The 22,184-nt window shown below is 32.2% G+C and overlaps 1 protein-coding gene and 1 long non-coding RNA gene across 2 annotated transcripts; one reads left to right on the top strand and one right to left on the bottom strand.

Moving 5' to 3' along the window:
* The first annotated feature begins 3,179 nt into the window (after positions 1–3,179).
* Positions 3,180–10,638, top strand: LOC130892257 (uncharacterized). The gene is made up of 3 exons (XR_009059013.1): positions 3,180–3,307; positions 5,006–5,166; positions 10,513–10,638. It is a non-coding gene; the product is annotated as an uncharacterized LOC130892257 (long non-coding RNA).
* On the bottom strand, positions 5,622–21,775 carry LOC130892256 (cytosolic beta-glucosidase-like). The gene is made up of 10 exons (XM_057797536.1): positions 21,523–21,775; positions 20,199–20,468; positions 18,952–19,121; positions 18,579–18,836; positions 18,421–18,509; positions 16,117–16,258; positions 15,112–15,263; positions 10,682–10,819; positions 8,653–8,756; positions 5,622–5,785 (listed from the first exon to the last, which is right to left on the bottom strand). The coding sequence occupies exons 1-10, from the start codon at positions 21,570–21,572 to the stop codon at positions 5,656–5,658; spliced, it is 1,503 nt and encodes a 500-aa protein (XP_057653519.1). The 5' UTR covers positions 21,573–21,775; the 3' UTR covers positions 5,622–5,655.
* Between the last annotated feature and the right edge of the window lie 409 nt (positions 21,776–22,184).

Here is a 22,184-nt window from a genome sequence, read left to right as displayed (position 1 = left end):
AATATTAACCACATTTTATAATAATAATTCGTTTAATTTCAATATAATAATATTAATTATTTTGAATTTAATTTCCAAAAAAAAGATATCATGATCGAGAATAAAGAAAATCTTTTGAATGGGGCTTTGATCCTTTGATCTTTTAATTTTTTATGTTGAATTTATTTCTACCATTAATTATTACAATAAAAATCTCTATCATTCAACATTATTCACTAATTTTGATTATTTTCATTTTTATTTTATTATGAGGTTTATACCATGAATGAAACTAAGGAGCTTTAAATTGAATTAATTAGGATAATAGTTAATTATAACATTTAAGTTACATTGAACAAATATTGAAATTTTCGATATATCTTAAATAAGAAAGTATTGCATTTAGTTTCGACCTAAAAGTTTCATTCCAAAAATCCTCAGTGTTAAGTCAAACAAAAAGAAGGTTAATGATAAAAATGAGATTATTCTTCAATTAAAAAAATTCAAGAATAAGATTCTATCTTAATTTTCAAGCAGTGAAATTCTGTTTTTATTTTTATTTATAAGCTTAAAATAAAACATTACAGTTTCATTACGAAATTAGATTTTTTTTATAAATACTTAAAAGTCTTTAACTTCTTCAAAATTACACTATTTGTTAACTATTTAAGGAAATATTATATTTATAATATATTAAGGTTACACTCCACTTTATACTCGTACTTACAGTTTGATATCCAGGATTCATAGGAGGTTAAAATTATATGGTTCAAAATGATTATAAAATTAATTTATTTTCTATAGTGTCAACCTAATGAGATCCTAGTGTGGACCTCGTCAAGATAACCAAGAAATAGTCTTTATTTTAGTAAGGTAATCCTGAGAGGTTTCTTATACGGACACGATCAAGCAAACCTGATTGAAAATTAATTTATTTTTAATAGGGTTATCCTGATGGACCTCGTCAAGTTTGCCCTAATAAGGTTAACCTTGTAGTAACCTGGTAATTATGATGCTTTAAGGAAATGAAGAAAAAATTCTAGTCAGGTAGTTAAATCTAAGACATATTTTCTTAAATTTTCTGACTGTTTCGGATAATTGCTGCCACTTTGGCTATTCGAAATTTGTCATACTGTATATTTGATTTACTGATTAGTTGAACCATTTTTGTTAATCTTTTGACTGTTTCCTACTCAATATATCTTTCCTTAGAGTTTATTATAATAATTTATGTGAAAACTTTAATAATGTCTTTTGATGTGAAACCAAATATATTTGTCTATTGATTATACCTAACATCAAAACTTCACAGTGTGGATAATGGGAGGGGTATCCTCTCTGTGCATTTTGCTAGATCTATGAAAGGTACTCGACACCGTGTACCGTGTTCTACTACTAGATACATTTGAGTTATAGAAAACAATGAATCTATGTGAATGAAAAAGTCAGCATTAAGAGCATTGGCACCTGTAGCGCTCTCCAAAGCACAGTTCTGGGACCAGTATTATTTATATTATATCCGAATAACTCAGTCAACCCTGGACAAGAATAGCTCAGTTTTGCATTTGACACTGTGGTGTTAAAAGTAAAAGCCGAAATAGATTTTTATCTGAGTATACAGAACGGAAGACCTTAAATTGATCTAATAAGTTCGTGGGCAAGCAGCGTTGCTTTACTTACTTACTTTATTTAGAACTCTTCATTTATCCAGTTTATAAGAATGCTTGTCGCAAAACTACAGAAAAGCTTTGTTCCTATCATGGGTTTTTGCAGATTCTTCATTGGGTAATCGGTTCATTTATTTTGGTGGCTTTTGTGGCATTTTTATCTCTGCTCTTGGATATTTATCATACAAACCGTTTATTCCATTAGAGATGCCCTATTCGTACTAGACCAGCTTTTTTCAATATGAAACATATATCAAAATTGATATTCCCAGATCTACGAAACAACCTCTACTCTGAATATGGAGACTGTTTCGTTTGAATAGCCGATTTAGTACTCAGATATTTCTTCTTCACGTTCGAAGCTGAATTTTTATTTGGATAATTTCATGAAACTCCTCGAGGATCTTCACATTTTCAGATTTACATTCAACAAAATCTAAGGTATTTTTCTTGAATATTTCAGCCGTTTATCTAGTAGATTAACGTAATAGAACGCGAAGGAAATTAAAATTTGAGGTCATGATCTTCATAAAAAACTTGTAAGCTATTGCTTTAATAAATAAAATTTTCAAAAAAGTTTAGCTCTGAATTAAAATTTCATCCTAATCATATTTATGTAAACTGTCAGCTGTATAAGGTATCCCAAGGAAACTTGGCCAGCATATTTGTTCTAAATCACTAGAAACTAGAAAGTCTAGCTATGTTGTACTGAACACACTGTTTACACTACAACTACAATACAACTACACTAACACACACAATTATACTATCTGACGAGTGTTTTGAAAACCAAGGTAAACCGTTTACTTTCAGTATTTGAAGACTTTGTTTTATCAAACGCGCGTCCGACAGTGTAATTGATAATGTCGGTATAGTGGTATTGTAAACAGTGTGTTCAGTATGAATATCAACAACGGCTCCAGAATTTCAAATTTAACTAGATGGTATTCTTGAGAAAGTAGTTAAAGATTGTTTGAAACATACAATAACCAACATCAATTCCTGTTTAATATTTAAGGATCTTTAGACATTTTTTTGTAGTTTGAAAGCAGCCCCTGGTCTTCAGATAATAGTGTAGAATCATTTATTCCGCCAAACACACTAAATGGACATACGTAATCATTCATTGAAAATTCATAATGTTCGAATGTTTAATTTAGAAAATATTCTTAAATATAAGCTCTGATTTTGCAACTTTAAAGGCATATAACTTAAAAACCGGGGGGCGTATGAGGATTTTTTTCATATATTCTTCATATAAACATTATTGTACAAATGTGTGCATTCATATTTATTAGTACAATATTCGATTCGCTTCGAATTGGTGTACAATTCGAATATCCAAGTGTAGAGACAATCACTGTTGAATTTTAACTATTATTGGCGATAGTTGAAAATGAGAAAACATCCCAAAAAAACTTCGGGATTGTAAGTTATAATAAAAACGAACCAGCTCTCGAGTAAAGATAATTGCATGTACAGCTTTGTAAACTATAGTTATTTCCATGACATTTTTATAGTTGAGTCGTATTTATAAAATAAACGAAATGTCAATACATAATTGACAGTTATAATTTCTTATCATCCTACCCAAATTACAAGTGAAATTAGCCCAAATATTCACGAACGAAAAAAAAAAAGGAAAAATATGAGTAGCTCAGGTATGTTAATTATGTTTAAAATAATTTCAATCAAACAAATATTGATAAATTTATACACTAACCTTTACTCTTTCATACAGCTATTCAAAATTATATGGATAATGATGAATTTATTTAATTGAATACCAGATACTACCATCTTGTTAATAAACAGGGAAATTTTTTATCTAAATATGTACAATGCACAATCAGTACACTTATTTCATTAAAATTATAAAGTGAAAATTTAACATAAAATTTGGAATATCTCCTTAAAGGAATATTACCTATGGCTTGAAATACACTTATCTCGATCTTGAATCCAATATTGTAAGCATTTCTGAGAATCTTTTTTCGACCTTAGTTAAAGTCTATTACGTTTCCCAATCAGAGTTACTTCTGACTATTTACAGCTCGCTTTTCAGTTCCAAGTCCCCCATAAACTATAATATCCTGTCTCCCACAACTTTCCCTCTTCAAGTGTTTGATGCGTTGGTTTGTAACTAAGTGATAAGTTCCTCCCTCTTTTCCGCAGAATCTGCATCCTTCAATTTCTAACAAATTCAATTTTATCTGGTGTGTTCTAGGACTCCTATTGCCTCTAAGAAGATGTAGCTTATTTTCTTTCAGATCAGGGTATTTCTTAGATTTGAAAATATTGAACTTGGCTAGCAATTTATGGTGTAGTGCAGTCGTGAAGTATCCGCCAGAGTAGTTCCTCCTATTCCTGGAACTCTTTAATGTAGGAGGACTTTCCTATACCAAAGGAAGGCAAGGATTTTGGCTTATTCGTTAATCTTCATTCTCTAATTGCCTAATTACCGGGAATCCAAACCAAGAGGACCTTATTGTTCAAGGTTAATGTCATTGAGCTTCCTTCGGTACTCCCAGTTTAGATTTAAGTGTATGACTTGGAAACTTAATACTGTCATGGTAGGCTGACTATTGGGTGGATCACTTTGTCATATTCTTAGCAGTAGGAAGCATCTGTTGCCGGCTCCGAATACTCCAGAGCCAACTTCCATCGTGTTTTTTGAGCCACCTGTATGGTATTTGATAGTGTTTTTTGATAGAATTAAAGTGGTAGATTCCTCTAGGTCTCCTTGGCGTAGGAAACATTTTCGATGCTTTTTTTAGATCATCAGAGGGAGGTGAGATGTACTTGCTCAGAGAGGACTAAGATATCTACTTTTCAATTTTCTTATAATCTGTACCTATCTTATATAATCTAAGATATTCTTAGAATTTCATCTTGGACTAATCCATCTATCACCAGGTGAAAGGGCATGAGATCTATAATGATGTCACAAGCAAGTCTTTGTACTTTATCTATGGGTTGCTTTGTGCTGCTACAGCTAACTTTGGTACGCCATCTAACCCCCTATAAGCGAATTTAATTTACCATTATGACATACATGTTCTACAGTATTTTAGACTTAAGCCCCCAGTTTATGCACATCAACAAAGCCTTCATTGTTTTACGAACATCGTTCTCATTAGCATTCTACGAAGTTACTATTTAATCACTGTGGATAGATTTTCACATTTTGTGAGTTTCATTGGCATTTTTTCCAACAGAAATTAAGCTAAAACACTTGTTTCAATATGTTTGCTGTCTTTAATGTATCAGACAAATAAATTAATTCATTTGACGCGGATTCATTAAAAGTTAAAGAAGCTATTGAAAAATATGTTTATTTAATGAATTTCACGTTTAAGATGAAAAATGTCCCCCTTGTGCTCCCGGATGTGGTCCATGTCCTCCGCCATACTGCATACCAACAGTTTTTCAACAAAATTTGCCTGACTGGTGTCCAATGGTTCGTGTGCCGTGTATTTTACCAGTAAGCACACTCTGCAAATCTCCTAAATCAAGTCATGTACGTATTTCAATAATTTAGAATAGAAAATATTTACTTCTCTAGAATACTATCTAAAGTTAATTTATTGAAAAAAAATAGTAAGCCAAATCAATGATCAGCACGTGAATATCTTGGGCAAACGTGGCGCGACATCGGTCTAAATCAGAGCCGCGAGATTAGGTGTAGTACAGGGATGGCATTATATTATTAAGCTTATGAGCAAAATCCCTATTATAAAATCGAATTTGAAATATACAGTATAACTCTAATTACAAAACTACTCCTGTGAGAGTTAGAAAATTCTTGATTCCAATTCCAATCCTTATGTATTGCAAAAGATTTGCGAGGTCTTGGGAATTGAAAAGACAAAGATCTCCCTTTGCATCCCTAATCCGAAAGGATGGTGGAACGGTTTAATAGAACCTTTGAGAACCACGATTGCATTGGTACTATGATTTATAAATAAAAGCAAATTGTTACTTTTTTATCGTTTTATTTCGTGATTTATTAGTTGTCCACGCATTGATCTAGTAAACATTTAGTTTTGATGACATTGGCATAATATCTAGATGAGTCCTTGGCAATTCTTGGTAGAGTTGGGTCGGACTGGTTCACGAAGTAAATTCCTAGTTTACCGCTGAAAAATAAATAAAAACCAATCATAAACAATCTTTTCTGCAAGTATCAGTAATCGTGTTATTGCTTAGTAACATCACGTTCAGAAAAGAAAAAGGACATAAAAGTTCAATCGTTTTGAATAGTTTTCTATATTAATATATAATTCTGCTATTTTGTTTGGGTGAGTTATGAGGAACAATAAGTACATCTACCATATGTAGAGCCAATCAGGGAGGATATCATAAGGCTACTACAAAGTGTCAACTATTCTATTTGATTAATTTTATTTTTTCATGATGCAGTACACTATTCACAAATATTCGAATGGTATGAGGGTTGCTACTTAAGTTGTTAGATATGGAAACACAAGTTTTGTCATAAAAGTGCAATTACTTTCGACGTGAATTCAACCAACAGCAGTATGCCGATCAACTCGCTTTGACTTTTGGTAATGCACCACCGCGTTTCGCTGTTTTTCCGAATTTAATCATGGTGGCACTTCACTACACTACACTACAAAATCAGCTGTTGTACCATAAAACATCGATGCTTAAACTAATATTGCAAGGTCGTCATGTGACATACCGTGATATTGAGGCATACTTGGGCATTAGTATCACTCGCATATGTTCAATATTTCATTAACATTTGGCTGTCAAAAAGATATATTCGCGTTGAAAACCGCATAATTTAACAATCGCTCAAAAAAGTCTCGTGTCGATTGGTGCGAAGAAACGCCGAAAAAATTCGGTCTCCGTGCTTTAAAAGACGTTTCTAAAATCATGACAGGTGAGGAATCATGGATCTATACATATGAACTCATAACTATAACTGGTTATAACTGGACATGTCGCTACCGCTCAATTCTAAATGGTACAGAAGCATTTTTTCTACCAGAAGTTAAAAAATCAGCAAAATCAATTGCAGAAGACGAATCATTCTCCATCACGATAATGTTCGTGTGATCTCACACATCAATTCAAACAAAAATGCTTTTGAACAGTCAACACAACGAATTGATAGGTCATTCGCCATCATCCACCAATCATTTCTTTTTATTCCCGCAGATCACAAATAAATTGTGATTTAAACGTTTTTCTACACCTGAAGAAGTGGTTGGTGCGTTTAAATCACATTTTTTATAGGTACCTCAATCGGAATCGAAAAACAATTGGTTCATACGTATTCAAAAGTGTATTGATCTTAATGGAGAAAATTTTGAGAAACAATGGAGCCATATCCAATTATAAATATTTGTTTTTATTTATCTATTCAAAACATAAGTACTACCCTCGTATTAGCTAAACCCGAATACGGGGACCAGTTTTGGAAAAATCAATTTAAGGATTCGTATAGATTATTGCGACCTGCATAATATTTTTTCAAACTACATAAATAACCATTGAAAAACAACATTTGCAACAATACTGTCGCACTTTTATTTTTAGTAAACGATCAAATCTTACTTAAAATAAAATATCTTCATGACTTCATTTCATGATTCACCCTGTATAGTATTAGTATGTCAGTAAGTGGTAATGACACAACTAATCCGATGATATACTGACCTAGTATGTATTCATACTGTAATGGAGAGAATATAAGATACTGATTCTGAATGAGAGCTTATAAACTCATTTCAGTTAATATACTGAAATTATACTGAAATTATCAATATTAATGTCCCGAGTGCATGTCAAATTGTCGATAATTTAATTTTCTCGAGTGCGCGAATGCGCACTAGAGGAAATTATGAGACAATTTGACATGCACGAGAGGGCATTTTGGCAGACTATTTCCTGAGAAAAATTTAATTTAAAATAAGAAGTGGTGGAAGCAGCATAGAAACACCATCGTCGGCCTCCAGTAAAGTTGTATATTCTAATTGCATTTTCAATAATTGTTCCTTTTCTTAAAATATAAAATTAAAACCAAATGATGTTTATTAATCCTAGACGAAAATTTGGCACTAGTGCAAATTATCGATAATTTGCACTAGTGCAGTATTATCGCTGAAATTTGATCGTTGCTAGGTAAACATAAAATATTACAGCTTTTTGGTTGGCTTAAATTTTTCGAAGGAAATAGTCATTTGTAATAATATCACAACAAAAAAACAACAAAATATAAAAATAGTTCTAGCCTCAATCTATGATATCTTTACCACTTGCAGTATACTGATGTACCGGGTGTCCCAATAAGAATGGCTCTCGGCCATATCTCGGGAACCGTTTATAGTACAGCTTCGGGAAAAAAAGTGACCTCGAGAAAAATCTGGAAATTATTTACAGAGTTGTAGGTCCACCGCCAGAGGGCGTAATTAAATACCAAAAATTATAAAATTAATAATTTACAAATTTTGCCAAATTAAGATGCATTTAAAGTCTCTCTTCAAAAAGACTAAGTTTGCATAGATAGGTTAAGTAGCACTGGACTTACAGGCATTTTTTCATAATAAAGTTCCCGCTTCCCTTCACCTCTTATATGAAGAGATAGACTAAAACTTGTTAAATCAAATATACGCTGTATTTCTTGAAGAATACGATAATCATAGTTTAAATGCATCTTAATAAGGCCAAATTTGTAAACTATTATTTAATTACGCACTCTATCGGTGGACCTACAACTCTGTAAATCATTTCTAGGTTTTTCTCGAGGTCACTTTTGTTATAGATTTTTTTTTCCGAAGTAAATACGTTTATAGTACAGATAAACGGTTCCCGAGATATGGCCGAGAGCCATTCTTATTGGGACACCCGGTACATAGTAAGTAATAGAATAATATTTGTGATTGTGATTTGTGCTTGTAAACTCATAACATTCAGACTAGATGCCATATTGATACATTTCAACGTTATCTCTTTTCAAATAGCAACTCATACGTACTTGAAACCTTGGGTCCATTCGAAATTATCAATGATACTCCATAAAGTGTATGAAGTAACTCGAACTCCGTCGTGGATGGCATCGATCAAATGACTCATATAGTTCTACAACAAATATAATATTGAAATACTCTCATTTAAATACTTAGAAGCCTAAATTTTTTACTAGCATCGATTAACTTTAATTATGCGTGAAAAAAAATGGAACGCATTATCAAAATTTAACTCATATCATGCTCGCACTCTTTTAACTTAATTTTTATGAGTTTTAGGGCAGCGTATTCTGAAAGGTTTTTCGTAAAAAATTTGAGTTCAAGTACTGTTTTCAGATTATTTGTTAGTTTAGTTAACACCGACAATTCTAATATTTTTTATTCAATACCTCATCTATTTCGTTTCTTCCATTTTTTATATCACTAGGGCAAGGATAAATTTGGTTGCTTTGGAACTGTAGCAAATTGTTTAACTATAAATTCTCACCCAGTTTTCAGTAGAAAGTGCTACCAAAATGAAGGATAATGAATGCTTTGTTGTGGAATAAGTATCAGCCTATAATCATAAGCTTTTAGATTTTTTATTGTTAAATATGAGCATATTTCTGTGTAAAAAGAAAGTGTTCGTTATAATTATCCATAATAATTTTACAAATATCACCATTTTTGGTTATTGCAGTGTAAACTTCTCAAAATCACTTAGGATATGAGAATCATACATTTAGCATATCGATTTCTGGCGTTTTTCATGACTTTGTCAAACATCGGAAGATATATGCTGGCAATTTCTTCCCGTAAGTTATTAAATCCTATAAGATACTTACATATAAGCACTGGGAAAATCCTAGGAAAAAATCACAATCGCATAAATCAGGAGCAAATCGTCCCTGATTGAATTGAGTCTGTGAGGTGTTCCTTCCAAACAAAAATAGGTCATTACCATTGTACTGTCTTGTTGGAACCAAATTATCATCAATTCCAACCTTATCTAACCTCGGCGATAAAATCCCTGTATTATATTCACAAACCAATCCAATTCACTTAAATTGCGACTCCATTTTTTCTCGTTGAATGCTAGCTATAATTACAGCTGAGGAAATAGCACACTGTGATTTTAGGTGAGTGCAAAAGCTTTTCAACCGAGTACTACATGTTTAGTTTATCTACGGAATCCCATAAATGGTGCATCACTGGAACAAAAAAACAATAACGTTCTCGGGTACGATATTTAGAAGAATTCACATGCGTTTCTTGGGGAATTGTAGGCACATTCTGATAGTTCCTCCAAAATTCCCATGCGAATGTAAGTCTTCTTCATGGAGAGTTAACCTCACAGATCTAGCAGAAACTCCAAGGTCAGGGGCATGTTTTAGCCCAGAAGTCGTTGGTGATGGCAACATTTAAACTCTCACTGTCACAATATTCTCACATATAATAGGCTGAAGAACTTAGGTTCTTAGTTTTGTCGCAGTTGCCATTTTTTTAAACATACTGATTCACATAATGATTAGTTTCCGGTCCAAAACAGGGGCGAATGGAGCTAAACTAAGGCGTTTTCGAAAGACACGCTGGTTTGTGATTATAGAATGAAAAACCCCCTCACTGTTACAACGTATGATGGCGACTGAACTATGACTGGATAAACTTTTATAGCTCTGCCTTACGAATGAAACCATTAGTGCTTTCCTATGACATCGACAGACTGAAAAGCGCTGATTTAAAGAATAAAGTTATGCTGCCGTATAATGTACATGGTAGTGTGGCGTGCAAATGTCTATTTTTTGACTTAATTTGGTAGTGCCCACGCATTAAGTTGTTATTAAAATTGACAGTTCCAAACCAAAATTAACATATTATTTATGTTTTAGATGAAATGAATGGTGATGTACTAGAATAAAATATGTCAGAGTAGCAGATCTGTTATACTGCGTTCCGTCGTATTTAACTGCTAAATGTTTGTTTCTCAATAAAGATAAATCGTTTTTTGAGTATTATTTATTGTGATATTCCTGAAAGAAACTTTATGTAGATATTTACCTTTATATATTCAATCCTGTGTTGGTCTTGAAGACTTCCATCTCTGTCAGATACACCGTTTTCAGTAACAACAATTTCAAGATCTCCATAAGTCTTGCGTAGCCATCTAAGGAGTTTTCCGAAGCCCCATGGAACTTTCTAAAAATTATATACATTGAATAAGGGTGTATCAGCAAGAAATATACTTTATATGAATTTGATGGAATATGGAAACAAAGGGACTACCGAAAAAATAGGGAGACCAAGCGGAGATTTTGGGATTTACCAGTCCACTGGTTCCTAATAGAGAATCGTGCGTTTGGAGTAATCCACCTTGATAGTTATTTTTAACAGAAATATTTCTCACACCAAAGTAAGGTAACTTAATGATTTTATGTAAAGCTTCGTTTATTTGTAAGTGTGCTTTACGAATGCAGCTGTTCTGTCCGACATTCGACAACGTTCTTTCTTTCCTGTTAAAGATATCGAATCAAGTTATCTTATCTTTGGAAATTAACCCTGCGTATAAAAATTTTTGTACAGACGATTCAATGAGAATAGCTGTTTTTTAAATGTTTTTTATGCTGATTCTATATCTGTTTGTAGTATGATATGTATTTTATGAAAAAAAACACGTTTTTTCACACATTAACAATACACATTTTGTTTTCATTATTATTTTACGTGTACAGAGCTGTATAAATGAGAACGAATATTTGACAAAGCATAAATTTCCAATTAATTTTGAAAAATATTATCAAGGTATATTGAAGGATGTAAAATTTAATAAGAAGGTAAAGTAAATGTATCTTATTTTAGCTTTCGAACGTTTTTTTTTAAATCCCTGCACATCTCTTGGGAGTCTTGGCAATCCATCTTGAGATTCCAGCAGTAGTCTGCCATTATATTTTTGGTACCTTGGTACTTTTTTATGTCTTGGTGAAACTGTTCACCTTGCTCTTCACTGTAATCCCTGTGAAGTATTTAACAAAAAAATTTAGGAGCATCCAATATAGTTTTAAAAAAATTCTGGAATTCTTGAATATAAAAGTGAGAATTATGGTTTATCAGAGTTTAGTTGAAACACATTTAAGTTATGGAAACATAGGCTGGGGAAGTGTTTCAAAAACTTACTTTAATACACTACAGTAGGAAATTCAATTACATGCTTATGCTGCATCCAAGATTTTTATAATGGCGTAACATTGTTCCTACTAGGTTTTTGTACACGATATATACATCAAATATCGTACAACTTCTCTAAAACTCATACAAGCTCCATACTTTTTTCAAACTTTGCATCTTCCTTCAAAATTCGGATTTTTGGCCACACGACAATCCCTATGTTGACTTTTCTGAGGTAATACAAGTAAATTTTTTTCTAAGACATTTTTCTTTTAATAAAACGGTCACAAATCAATTCGAGCTTTATATGCAGCGGTGATAGCAAAATCTTAGGGTCAATCAACGGTTCAAGCAAGACGACCCAAAATTTTGTCGTTAACGCCACAATTTTTGTTTCCAGTATTTGTCACGAGCTCTACTGTACTGGTAAAATTTGAAATTAAAAAGTGAAAGGCGTTTTGTATTAATTGAAACTTGGTTAATCTATAGATTATTATCAGTGAAATTCCAAAAAAAACAGTTTATCAAAATTCTTTTATAATATAACCAGCAAATGAAATATCTGGGAATAATGTTAGATCGTACTTTCGGATGGAAAACTCATGTGGACTACTTAACAAAAAAATTATGGAGCATCCTATATAGTTTTACAAAAATTGTCGAATTGTTAAGTTTAAAACAGAGGATTATGGCTTAATAAAGTTTAGTGGAAACACATTTGAATTATGGAATAATAGGCTGGGAGGTGTTTCAAAAACACACTATAATACACTACAATGTAGGAAGTGCAATTACATGCCCATTCTGCATCTAAGATTTTCATAATTGAGTGAAATTGTTCCTACTAGGTTTTTGTAATCGATATATTTATTGTTGCCCAAAAAAAAAACAAAACAAACAAAAATTGGAAACAAATCATTAAACCTAAGCTTATTACTTCATGAATGAGGAAGGTGAAACAAGATACTTAAGATGTAGGTGGAACTCGATCCAGTGCAGAAGGTATCAGTGGATATATGAATTATAGTTCCAACTTAAAAATTCATTACATTATTATTATTGTAACATTACACTGGTCGACAAAAATTTTTTTGTAGTAACATATTGGACCTATACAAATACGAAAATATGAAAAAAAATAATTGTAACATGTAAGGTTTTTAAGTTACATTCCTTATGGAACCATATTCATTGGCAAAATATTTAATATTTATTAAAAAAATAATTTCACGTTTTCTAAATCGTATATATTGACAATATTAACTATAAAGTTTATAGTAATAAACATGCCTAACATCTATTAAAAACAAAAACTTAAAAATCACTTCAAATATCAATTAGCTCTTTTTCCTTTTATAAGGGGATGTATTTTCTCTTTTTAAAAACCAACAGTAATCGCCCATCATGGCCGAATCCCATCGTCCTTGATACCGAATTTTGGGGAACTTTTTACCCTGCTCATCACTGATAGCTCCCAAATTTTCGGAAAAGAATGTCAGATGGGAATGGAGGAAATGAATTTTCAATGACATTCGAGCACCAAGGGATTTGTAGGCGTCTAGAAGTTCATCAACTAATTGTTGGTAGTTTGCATCCATATTGTTGCCCAAAAATCCCCTCACTACACTAACAAATGTCTTCCTTGCTCTAAGTTCCTGTCTGGTGAGCTTTTTTGCAAAATTGTCATCGTCCAGCCATTTTCTTACTTGTGGCCCAATAAAAACATCTTCCTTCAATTTGGCATCACTCAATTAGGGAAAGACTTCACTCTCTTTATCCATAGCCTTTACAAAGTTTTTCATCAAACCAAGTTTAATGTGAAGGGAGGCAGAAGGACATTTTTGAGATACAGTAATCTTTCGTAAACCATCTCTAAAGCCCTATTAAAATTCCAATCACCTTCAGGTTCCCACATATATGCCACTTATACTTGTTGTTAATTTTGTCTAAAAGCAAGCGAACATTTTCATAAGTTTCTTTCATCTTTACAGAATGAGCAACTGGTATAGACGCTTTTTAATTTTATTTTTGTAATAACACTGCTTTTTTTGTATTTGTATTTGGACGAGTCAATAATTAGGCGCCACTCACTGGGATTATGCTCAATATCAAGTTCCTTCATTAAACTATCAATATCCGTATACACCTACAACGAAGTTTCCATGTAGAATGCAGAAAATGTAGCATTTCTTTTTCTAAAGGCTTAATTTTTGTCTCTTTGGCTAACAAGTTCCATTCGTTAAGACGGGAAGCAAGAAGTTCAGACTGTTGCTTTGATAACCCCAAATCCCGTGCTAAATCATTGAAATCACTTGAATAATCAAATGTGGTTCGCCGGAACTGGTACTTGGAGTAAAAATAGGGTCGGTGCATTGTTCTTCGGAGCTTAATTTTGCGGATTTGATGGCGCAATCGGTACTGGTAAATCTTCGTTATGGGGAACAGGTCGTGTAGCAAACGGCAAATTTGGATACTCGAACTAGTGCTTTCCTTAAGTACCAAAATATTTGAAATAGGCTTTTTTTCACATTTTCGGAAAATGGTTTGCGATTTCACCATAAATTCTCCACAAATATAGCAAAATTTGTTTTGTAGCTGCGTCGCGTTTGTATAATACAGCTTAGGTATTTTTTCGGCCATAAAATTTACCGATATTAACCGCCCCCTTATAAAATTACCCTCCTGCTAATATAATCAGGGATAATTAAGCTATTGAAAAGTGGTACGAGCTAGGGATTAATAAATATTTTTTATTGGAGTGGTATTTTCATTTAAAAAATAAAGGTCTCGCCTGTGTTACGAAAATCTTGTCGACTAGTGTTATCGGTTAACTATACAAAGTTGTTTCAAATTATTGGTTGCTCATTGGAATCATACTTTCCTTGTTAACAGGAAGATTTTATTCAGAAAAACATAAATTTTGTGGTTCATACTATCCAATAATTTTGCATATCAGTGAAATAAGGCTATAAAAATGTGTGTTTTGTATATGTTTCTGTATAAATACGAAATATTTTTTTATTAATTTAACAATAAAGGTTGATTTATATTTCACTCTGTGAAACATTTATGGATTGTTTATAACTTTAACTCTTTAACTGGCTTATATTAATTTCCTTTCTCCTACAAGAAAATCCAGCAACAACGTAGTTAAAATGCATGTATGACATTCAAATCTACTAGTTTCTTGATATCGAACCGAACTACTTCAAAAGAGCTCTTATAGTTGTAATCAGATCAATAATCCTTGAGGTACTTTTATTACTGAACATATGCGTTAGTTTATGGATGGTACTATATATTTTTCAAATGAACTGACATTTTACCTTGAACCATCCGATAGCTGCAGTTTCCCAAGTATCTTTTTGATACGAATCTACACCAGAATCAGCAACCCAACTTACAGCGTAAGAAGGTTGACTACGAGCTTTCACCATATATGTGGTGTAGTGGTTAATGGCGATGAAGTCAAAAGTACCTAAAAATTACAATATTTTATGAAGCACTTATAAGTTTGATTGTAAATCTATTTAACGCAACAAGTCTGTTAAATAATACAAATAATGTACTACTGAAAAATATGCAATCGCCGTATTTTTATGAATCATACTGGGTGTTTAAAAAGGTTATCCGAACTGAACAGAGGAGAGGGTAAACGAGGTCATTCGGAACAAATTTGACCTATTTCTTACAGTAAAATTGATCTCGAGTTTTAAATAATTATTCTCTTAGGTTTATTTGGGATTCTACCCAAATTTGGTATTTGAAATAAAAAAAATATCCACAATAATTGAAGTTTTTTTATCTTTTCAAGATTCTTTTTCTCAAAACAAATTCTCTTCAAACTGTAAGAACAGGAAAAGCAATTGACAGTTTTAATCTATGTTTAGATTAAAAAAATAGCAAACACCGCAAATAATATAGAAAACATCTATGCTATATCCAATGATATTTAGATTTAACAATAAATTCGATATTAGTCTAAACATGAAATTCAAGATAAATTGAGAAAATCTTATTTTAAAAACAGCAAGAAATTTAACTAAGAATAGCCAAATATGCTCTAAATTGTTTCTGTGTATTTTGGATTATCTCTACAAATTACCCTATATTTTTATAAATTATGGGAATCATCAAGATCATGATAATAGTTTCTAACTAAATCATTCTTCATGATCCTTTTAGACATAAAGTGTACATAAAGTCAACTTTGTGCATCAAGAATTGTACAAATTTTTTTTTTCATTATTCTTCATTTATTACTTTTCTTGTCCAGCCATTATGCTTTTAACTCCTATAAATACTGTTTTATGTTTTTATCAGATTCTCACCTTTAATCAACTCAATTTCTTCATTGGAAAAAGCAGGCAAACGTGATTCATTGAAACCTTGTACCTGGCTAAATTTGGCAACGTTGTCAATCATAATTTGTGGCCAATTACCGAATACAATTGGATGCATGTACATTCCATGCTGAAAAATAACAATTGTGTGAAAAAATAGAAGTAACAATAGATATTATTTCTAAATTAATAGTTTTCAAAGAACGTTTTGTCAATGGGATCAATTTAAAACCAACCGAGGTTTTCTGTACTTCTGGTTTGTGCAGAAGAGGTGAATTTTCATAAAACTGGGTATGTAGATTGAAATAATTCTCATTATCATACAACTTAAAAAGTGGCATCCCAACAACAAAATTGTAGGGGATTATTTAATACTTCTTTAATAAAAAGTAAATGGTAGCGATTATTTGTATTTTATGAGAATTACCTGACAGTTTTATTAAAAGAAATTTCTTTTAATATTCCTTGACAAATATGGTACTTGTATCATGGTGCACCTATTGATTCTTTCAATTTAAAAAAAGTTAATTTTTTCTAGGGTTGTTTTTAAAAGGAGATTGATAAACCTCACCTAAACTAACCTAACTACTAGAAAGTATTCAAAACGAGGAATTAGAACAACATTTCTGACTAGTACGTTAATATCCTGAGAAATGTTAGTTAATAAACTAAAAAGTGTCCGTCAAAAGTAGTGAGGCCTGGGCTTAAAATCTACCCGAGGCCTACTTTTGTAAATGTTATATTTCCAAACAATTTTGATTTTGAAATAAATGCTCGGGGCCTGGGACCCTAGACCCTTCCTAAATCCAACGGTGTGGCTCCACATTAACAGGGAAAACAGGATAAATTTTAAAGGAAGCGCAAAATATTATTTACGCCCTTGACAAAATTCCACACTTTTATACAACGCAATTTTAAAATCAACTTTAATGTTCCACTTTTTCAATCGGTATACTTTATCTATAATTGCTACATTCATACTGAACTATAGGTCTTTAATAACGCGATTTTAGAAAGTTTTTGAACCGGCTGAAAACCTTGTTGACTTTTTACGCATTTTTTAGTAGCTAACAGTTAATAATGGAATTAGATTCTAATATATATTGGGGTTAGAACGTCCTGCGACGTTATCCGATACCGATCTGCTATTGTTTTCTATTTTTGCAGTCTTCCTTTCTTAGCACTTGTTCGTTATATTCCTTCCATCCGTGTTTTCTTTGGTCTTCCTTTTTCCGGTTTTCTGGTGGTAACAAATCCATTACTTTCTTTGCTTCTGTCATTCTATGAATATGCCCGTACCATACCAGTTGTTTCCTTCCTATACATGTTAATACTGTGTCTTCTATACCCTTCTGTTCCTTAATTTATTCTCATTAGTCACTCCTTACAAACTAATGTCTTTGATACATGTATCAATGGTCATATATTCTCATTTTCCTTTGTTAGCCTATCTTGTACTACATAGAATTTCATATAGTGTTTTTATTATCTGTTTTGCTTTGTTTATTCTAGATTTTTTTGGTGTCATCCGTCTCTTCTTTATCCAAATTCACGCCTAAATATCTATAAGTATCACATTTTTTATTGTTTCATTATGCGCTTAAACAAGATCCTTGATCTCTTCACATATGCAGTGTTTTTATAATTTTGATTTTAGCACCACAATTCTTCCTTATTTTCTCGTCATGTAGTCAAGATCCTCTTTCGCATTTTCTCATATCACCTGATCATCAGCGAATAGTTGAGTGTAAAAGCGATATCGTCTTCAATCTCTATGCCCATCTCTCTGCATTTTCTTTTTCACTAAAAGAGTGCTTTTGCCACATATATCTTAAAAAGCGAATTAGAGGTGCAGCATCCTTGTCGTAGACCCTTCAATTCTAAATGGCTGTGAAATATACACAAGATCTCATATCCGTAAATAAAGCACCTTGGGTAGCCCTCTGAAGAAGGTTTTGGTATTTCGGAGGTTTCCAATCACCTGTTTAGAAAGCTGAAGTTATTCGTTAACAGCTTCTCAAGCCGCTCGATACAGTTTCCTATCACCAAAGAGGTGATGACCCCGGGTGACTTGAGAGCTTGTTGGTTATCACAGAAGATATATTTGTTGGATTCTGTAGTTGTGTCTAAATTATTTATATTACTGATTAAGGAAATATATACAGAGATCTGGGAATAGTTTGATTATAATATGAAATTACTACTGATTTCTGTGTGAATTACTCTGATATAAAATCTTGTCATTTGTGCTGCATTTAACTTCATTTTCTCTCAACGTGCCTTGAAACTTACCACGAATTGAAGTTTAGTTTCAGCAGCTTCTTCATCAGCAGCGGTTGCTGGTTCATACCAATCAGAATCAACAACGATGGTGTTTCTAGCTGAAATTATAAAAATATACGAAATGAAAACCCAACTATGTGTTTCTGATATATATCATCGATACTCACATTTTAGGGTTGGTCTGTACTGGGTATCAAACACCCTCCAGGCTTTAGCGTGAGCTAACAGAATATGTCTGGCACACGTGTATTCTCCAACTCCTGGTGAGCTGACACCAGGCGCATAACCTCCGTCTCCGTAACCGACGTGGCAAATTTGTTTAGGTTCATTAATGGTGACCCAATCTTTTACGTAAGTTCCAAAAAGATGATAACATAAGGTTGCATAATCAGTGAACCAATCAACGACTTGTGGATTCAACCAACCTGAAAAAAAATATAACATATTTATTATTTTAACTGTTATTTATAGAGTTAAAATGATTAATAACAGTTTATTCATTAATTTGTAATTGAATATCAGTATATAGTGAGCAATCACCTCCTTGCTTCTCAAGTGCTGTAGGTATATCCCAATGGTATAAAGTTACCATAGCTTCGATTCCGTTCGCTTTTAATTCTTCAAATAAACTGATATAATAGTTGATACCAGCTTGGTTTATATTATCAAGAGTTCCATCGGGCAAAAGTCTGGACCATGCGATAGAAAATCTGAAATAGATATTTGATTTTAATTTAAATGATTTAATGATAACTTTTCCTTGGGTTATTTGTTGCCTTTTTGAGAAAAGTTAAAAGAGTAAACTGATAAGTAATATTTACACCCTTGCCATATGCACGTTTATTTCCAGAAAACACACTAAATTTTACAAATAAGCAGGAAAATGTGCAATAAATTTACGCGAGTGCAATTTTAGGTAGTGGGCGATTATTACAATTTCTTTCTAGCGAACGGCGAAATCCTGGAGATTCCATAGCGGTCCACTATGCATACGGTTATTAGAAGCATATACGGCTTTGGACCTGAGCAATAAAAAGCTGAAAGATGAATTGGTGGGTTCAATGTGAAGACTCCAAGCACCATCTAGCACTGCTATTTGGTTCGTGTAGTTAAACAAAAGTAGAAATCGTACCAGTAATCATACTATCATTTTTTTATCATATTTTTATGTTCACTTCCCTCTCTTTCAATTTAGGGGTTTGGATAGGTATAAGTATAAGTATAAGTATAAATGAGAAATAAACAAAGGCTGAACTGACTTTTATGCTACTTGGAATCTATTTGACATTTATGTTCCAACAGCGGTTGTTTATATTCCAAAATGCTTGGTATTGTCTATAGATTGTCACTATATCTTTATATAACTGCTCTTCTTGCACGTCACTAATGTTGCTCAAGCTTTATGGAACAAATCAAGAAAATGTATATTAAGAGATATTGCATAATTTATGAATAAGTGAATCATCATCATAAATTGATTGATGAAGTGGAACCACGTTCAAACTGCACCTAGAAATATGTTTCAAGAAACACCATTACTTTCGATTATAGAAATATATAACATCATCTTTTTCACAAGATATTTCTGCAACCGAAATATAAGAAGCTTTACTTTTTATCTCATGGTTTATTTTTTTAATAGTTTGGACACTGATATTACGGCAGACTTTTTACTGTGCTAATTGCATTTGAACCGACGTCAAAAGAAAATAGTGTGGATAATATACTATTAGAACATACAATCAATAGTTTGGTATTCTAATCTTGAACTATATTCATATAATTACCTGTAATAATCAACTCCAACTTCCTTCATACAACGAATATCTTCTTTATAAAGATGATATGAATCAGTAGCAACGTCTCCGTTAGTTCCATCATTAGACCTTTCGGGATGTTCGTGAAAGAAGGTATCCCAAATTTGTTCACCTTTTCCATCTAGATTCCAAGCTCCTTCGATCTGGTATGCAGCAGTGGCTACTCCGAATTTGAATCCATCTGGATATTTTCGGTTTGTTACATTGTAATTCGCAAACTCTTCATCGCCATCCGTAGCACTAGAAAATACAAAACTCCAGATAAAACGAAATAATTATTTATTTATCAAATTTTGAACATGAGCTTCCAATTATACTGAATAGATTCATGGGAAATACAAATATTGTTAATGTGTATAAATCAAAACCATCAGTGTAATATTAAGAAAGTATAAAATAAGAGCAATTGGTGCAGATATTGATGGCAAATATTTATTCATCAGTAATATGAGACTGTTTAAATGAATCTGTTTCTTTTAACATATATTCAAACCGAATGTCATCAAAATTGTAAAAATTGTCTGGTGAATGTTGTGGCTATCCACAACTGTTTCTTCTGTTATGAATAAATCAATCTTAGTTTAATCATTTGGAGATTTATCACCAGAAAATGATATATCGACCAAACATTCTATCAAAGATAATCGTCTAAAGAGTGGTGCAAATAATTTCAAATTAATCATTTCTATTTCAAAACATTATGATCATCCATTTAAATGGAAACTTTTTGCGTTTTCAATAAGCGCTGACGTGTAGACATAATTTTTTTAATCTAATGTAGAACAGATATTAGTCCAATGTATTGCAAAAGAGTGCTTTTCAATCTTCTTAGCAGGAAATTGAATGAGAGACGTAGAAAAAGGAATAAAGTCAAAAGAGGTAAATAGAAAACCTGACCGAAAATAATAGAAAGCAATAGTACAAAGGGACCGAAATTCTTAATCGATATCTGAAAAGATAATGATAATTTATGTTTAGATTTTGAGATAGATAGACAGCCACATGCCATCTGTCTCTGACATCCGTGCCCACCAGCTTGTTGATGAACGTTTCAACGGGAAGTTTAAGACAAGAATTTGACAATTTGATTTTGAAAGTGTTAAAATGAAATAATAAGCATTTTTTCAAATATCTTATTGTCTAGTAGGGAAATATCCATGTTCAAAAATTTAGTCACCTTGGCCGTTAACCCTTGCACTTCTATTATGACAGATAACTTTTTCTTTTCTCATCATCTCGATGTAAAGCTAGATATCGAACAAATTATCAAAATAAAATTTACAGCATTACATACCCAATAGCAAGAATTCCTAGAAATATTAAAAGACTACTGAACACCTTCATATTATTTGATAAATATATGAAGTAACTGGAAATTTCATATATATTTCACGACCTTATAATAACTTTTTTGATCTGATAATCAAGGGGATTGAGTTAAAAAATAAACCACTTCTAGGTAATATTACCAATCAATCATTTTTGAATATACTGATTATCTCGATAATTCTTGTCACGCGTTTTCTCTATGGAGAATAATTCATGTTGTAAGAAAAAGGTGAGTTTTATACTATATAGATATAAAATGTCTCAAAAGTTTATCAGAATCATATCTAGAGAGGTTGTTGTTCGATAAGGTTTGTTAGTTGGTTAAGACGAACTTACTTTTTCTGTATTCAATACATGCATTTCAAAACTAACAAAAATTTTGCCTCCTTATCAGTTGACTTATGCAATGTTAATGAAAAATCACACTTTATGTGAGTTAATGTTACGAACTCGCCCACTGATATAGACCGTGAAGCCGGTCCTGTTTTGATATATTAATCGAAGCTAAATTTTGTTGAATGCACCGGTTATTCGTTTCTTGAACGATTTAGTCACTTTTTGTGACCCGTTTACACATTTATGGTTTTTAACCTGTTTTTATAGAGACGATTTCTAAGAAGGTCGTTT

This window comes from Diorhabda carinulata, chromosome 4, assembly GCF_026250575.1.
Source record: "Diorhabda carinulata isolate Delta chromosome 4, icDioCari1.1, whole genome shotgun sequence".
NCBI lineage: Eukaryota > Metazoa > Arthropoda > Insecta > Coleoptera > Chrysomelidae > Diorhabda > Diorhabda carinulata.
The sequence above is the reverse complement of the archived record's forward strand: the minus strand, read 5'-3'. Positions and strand labels throughout refer to the sequence as shown.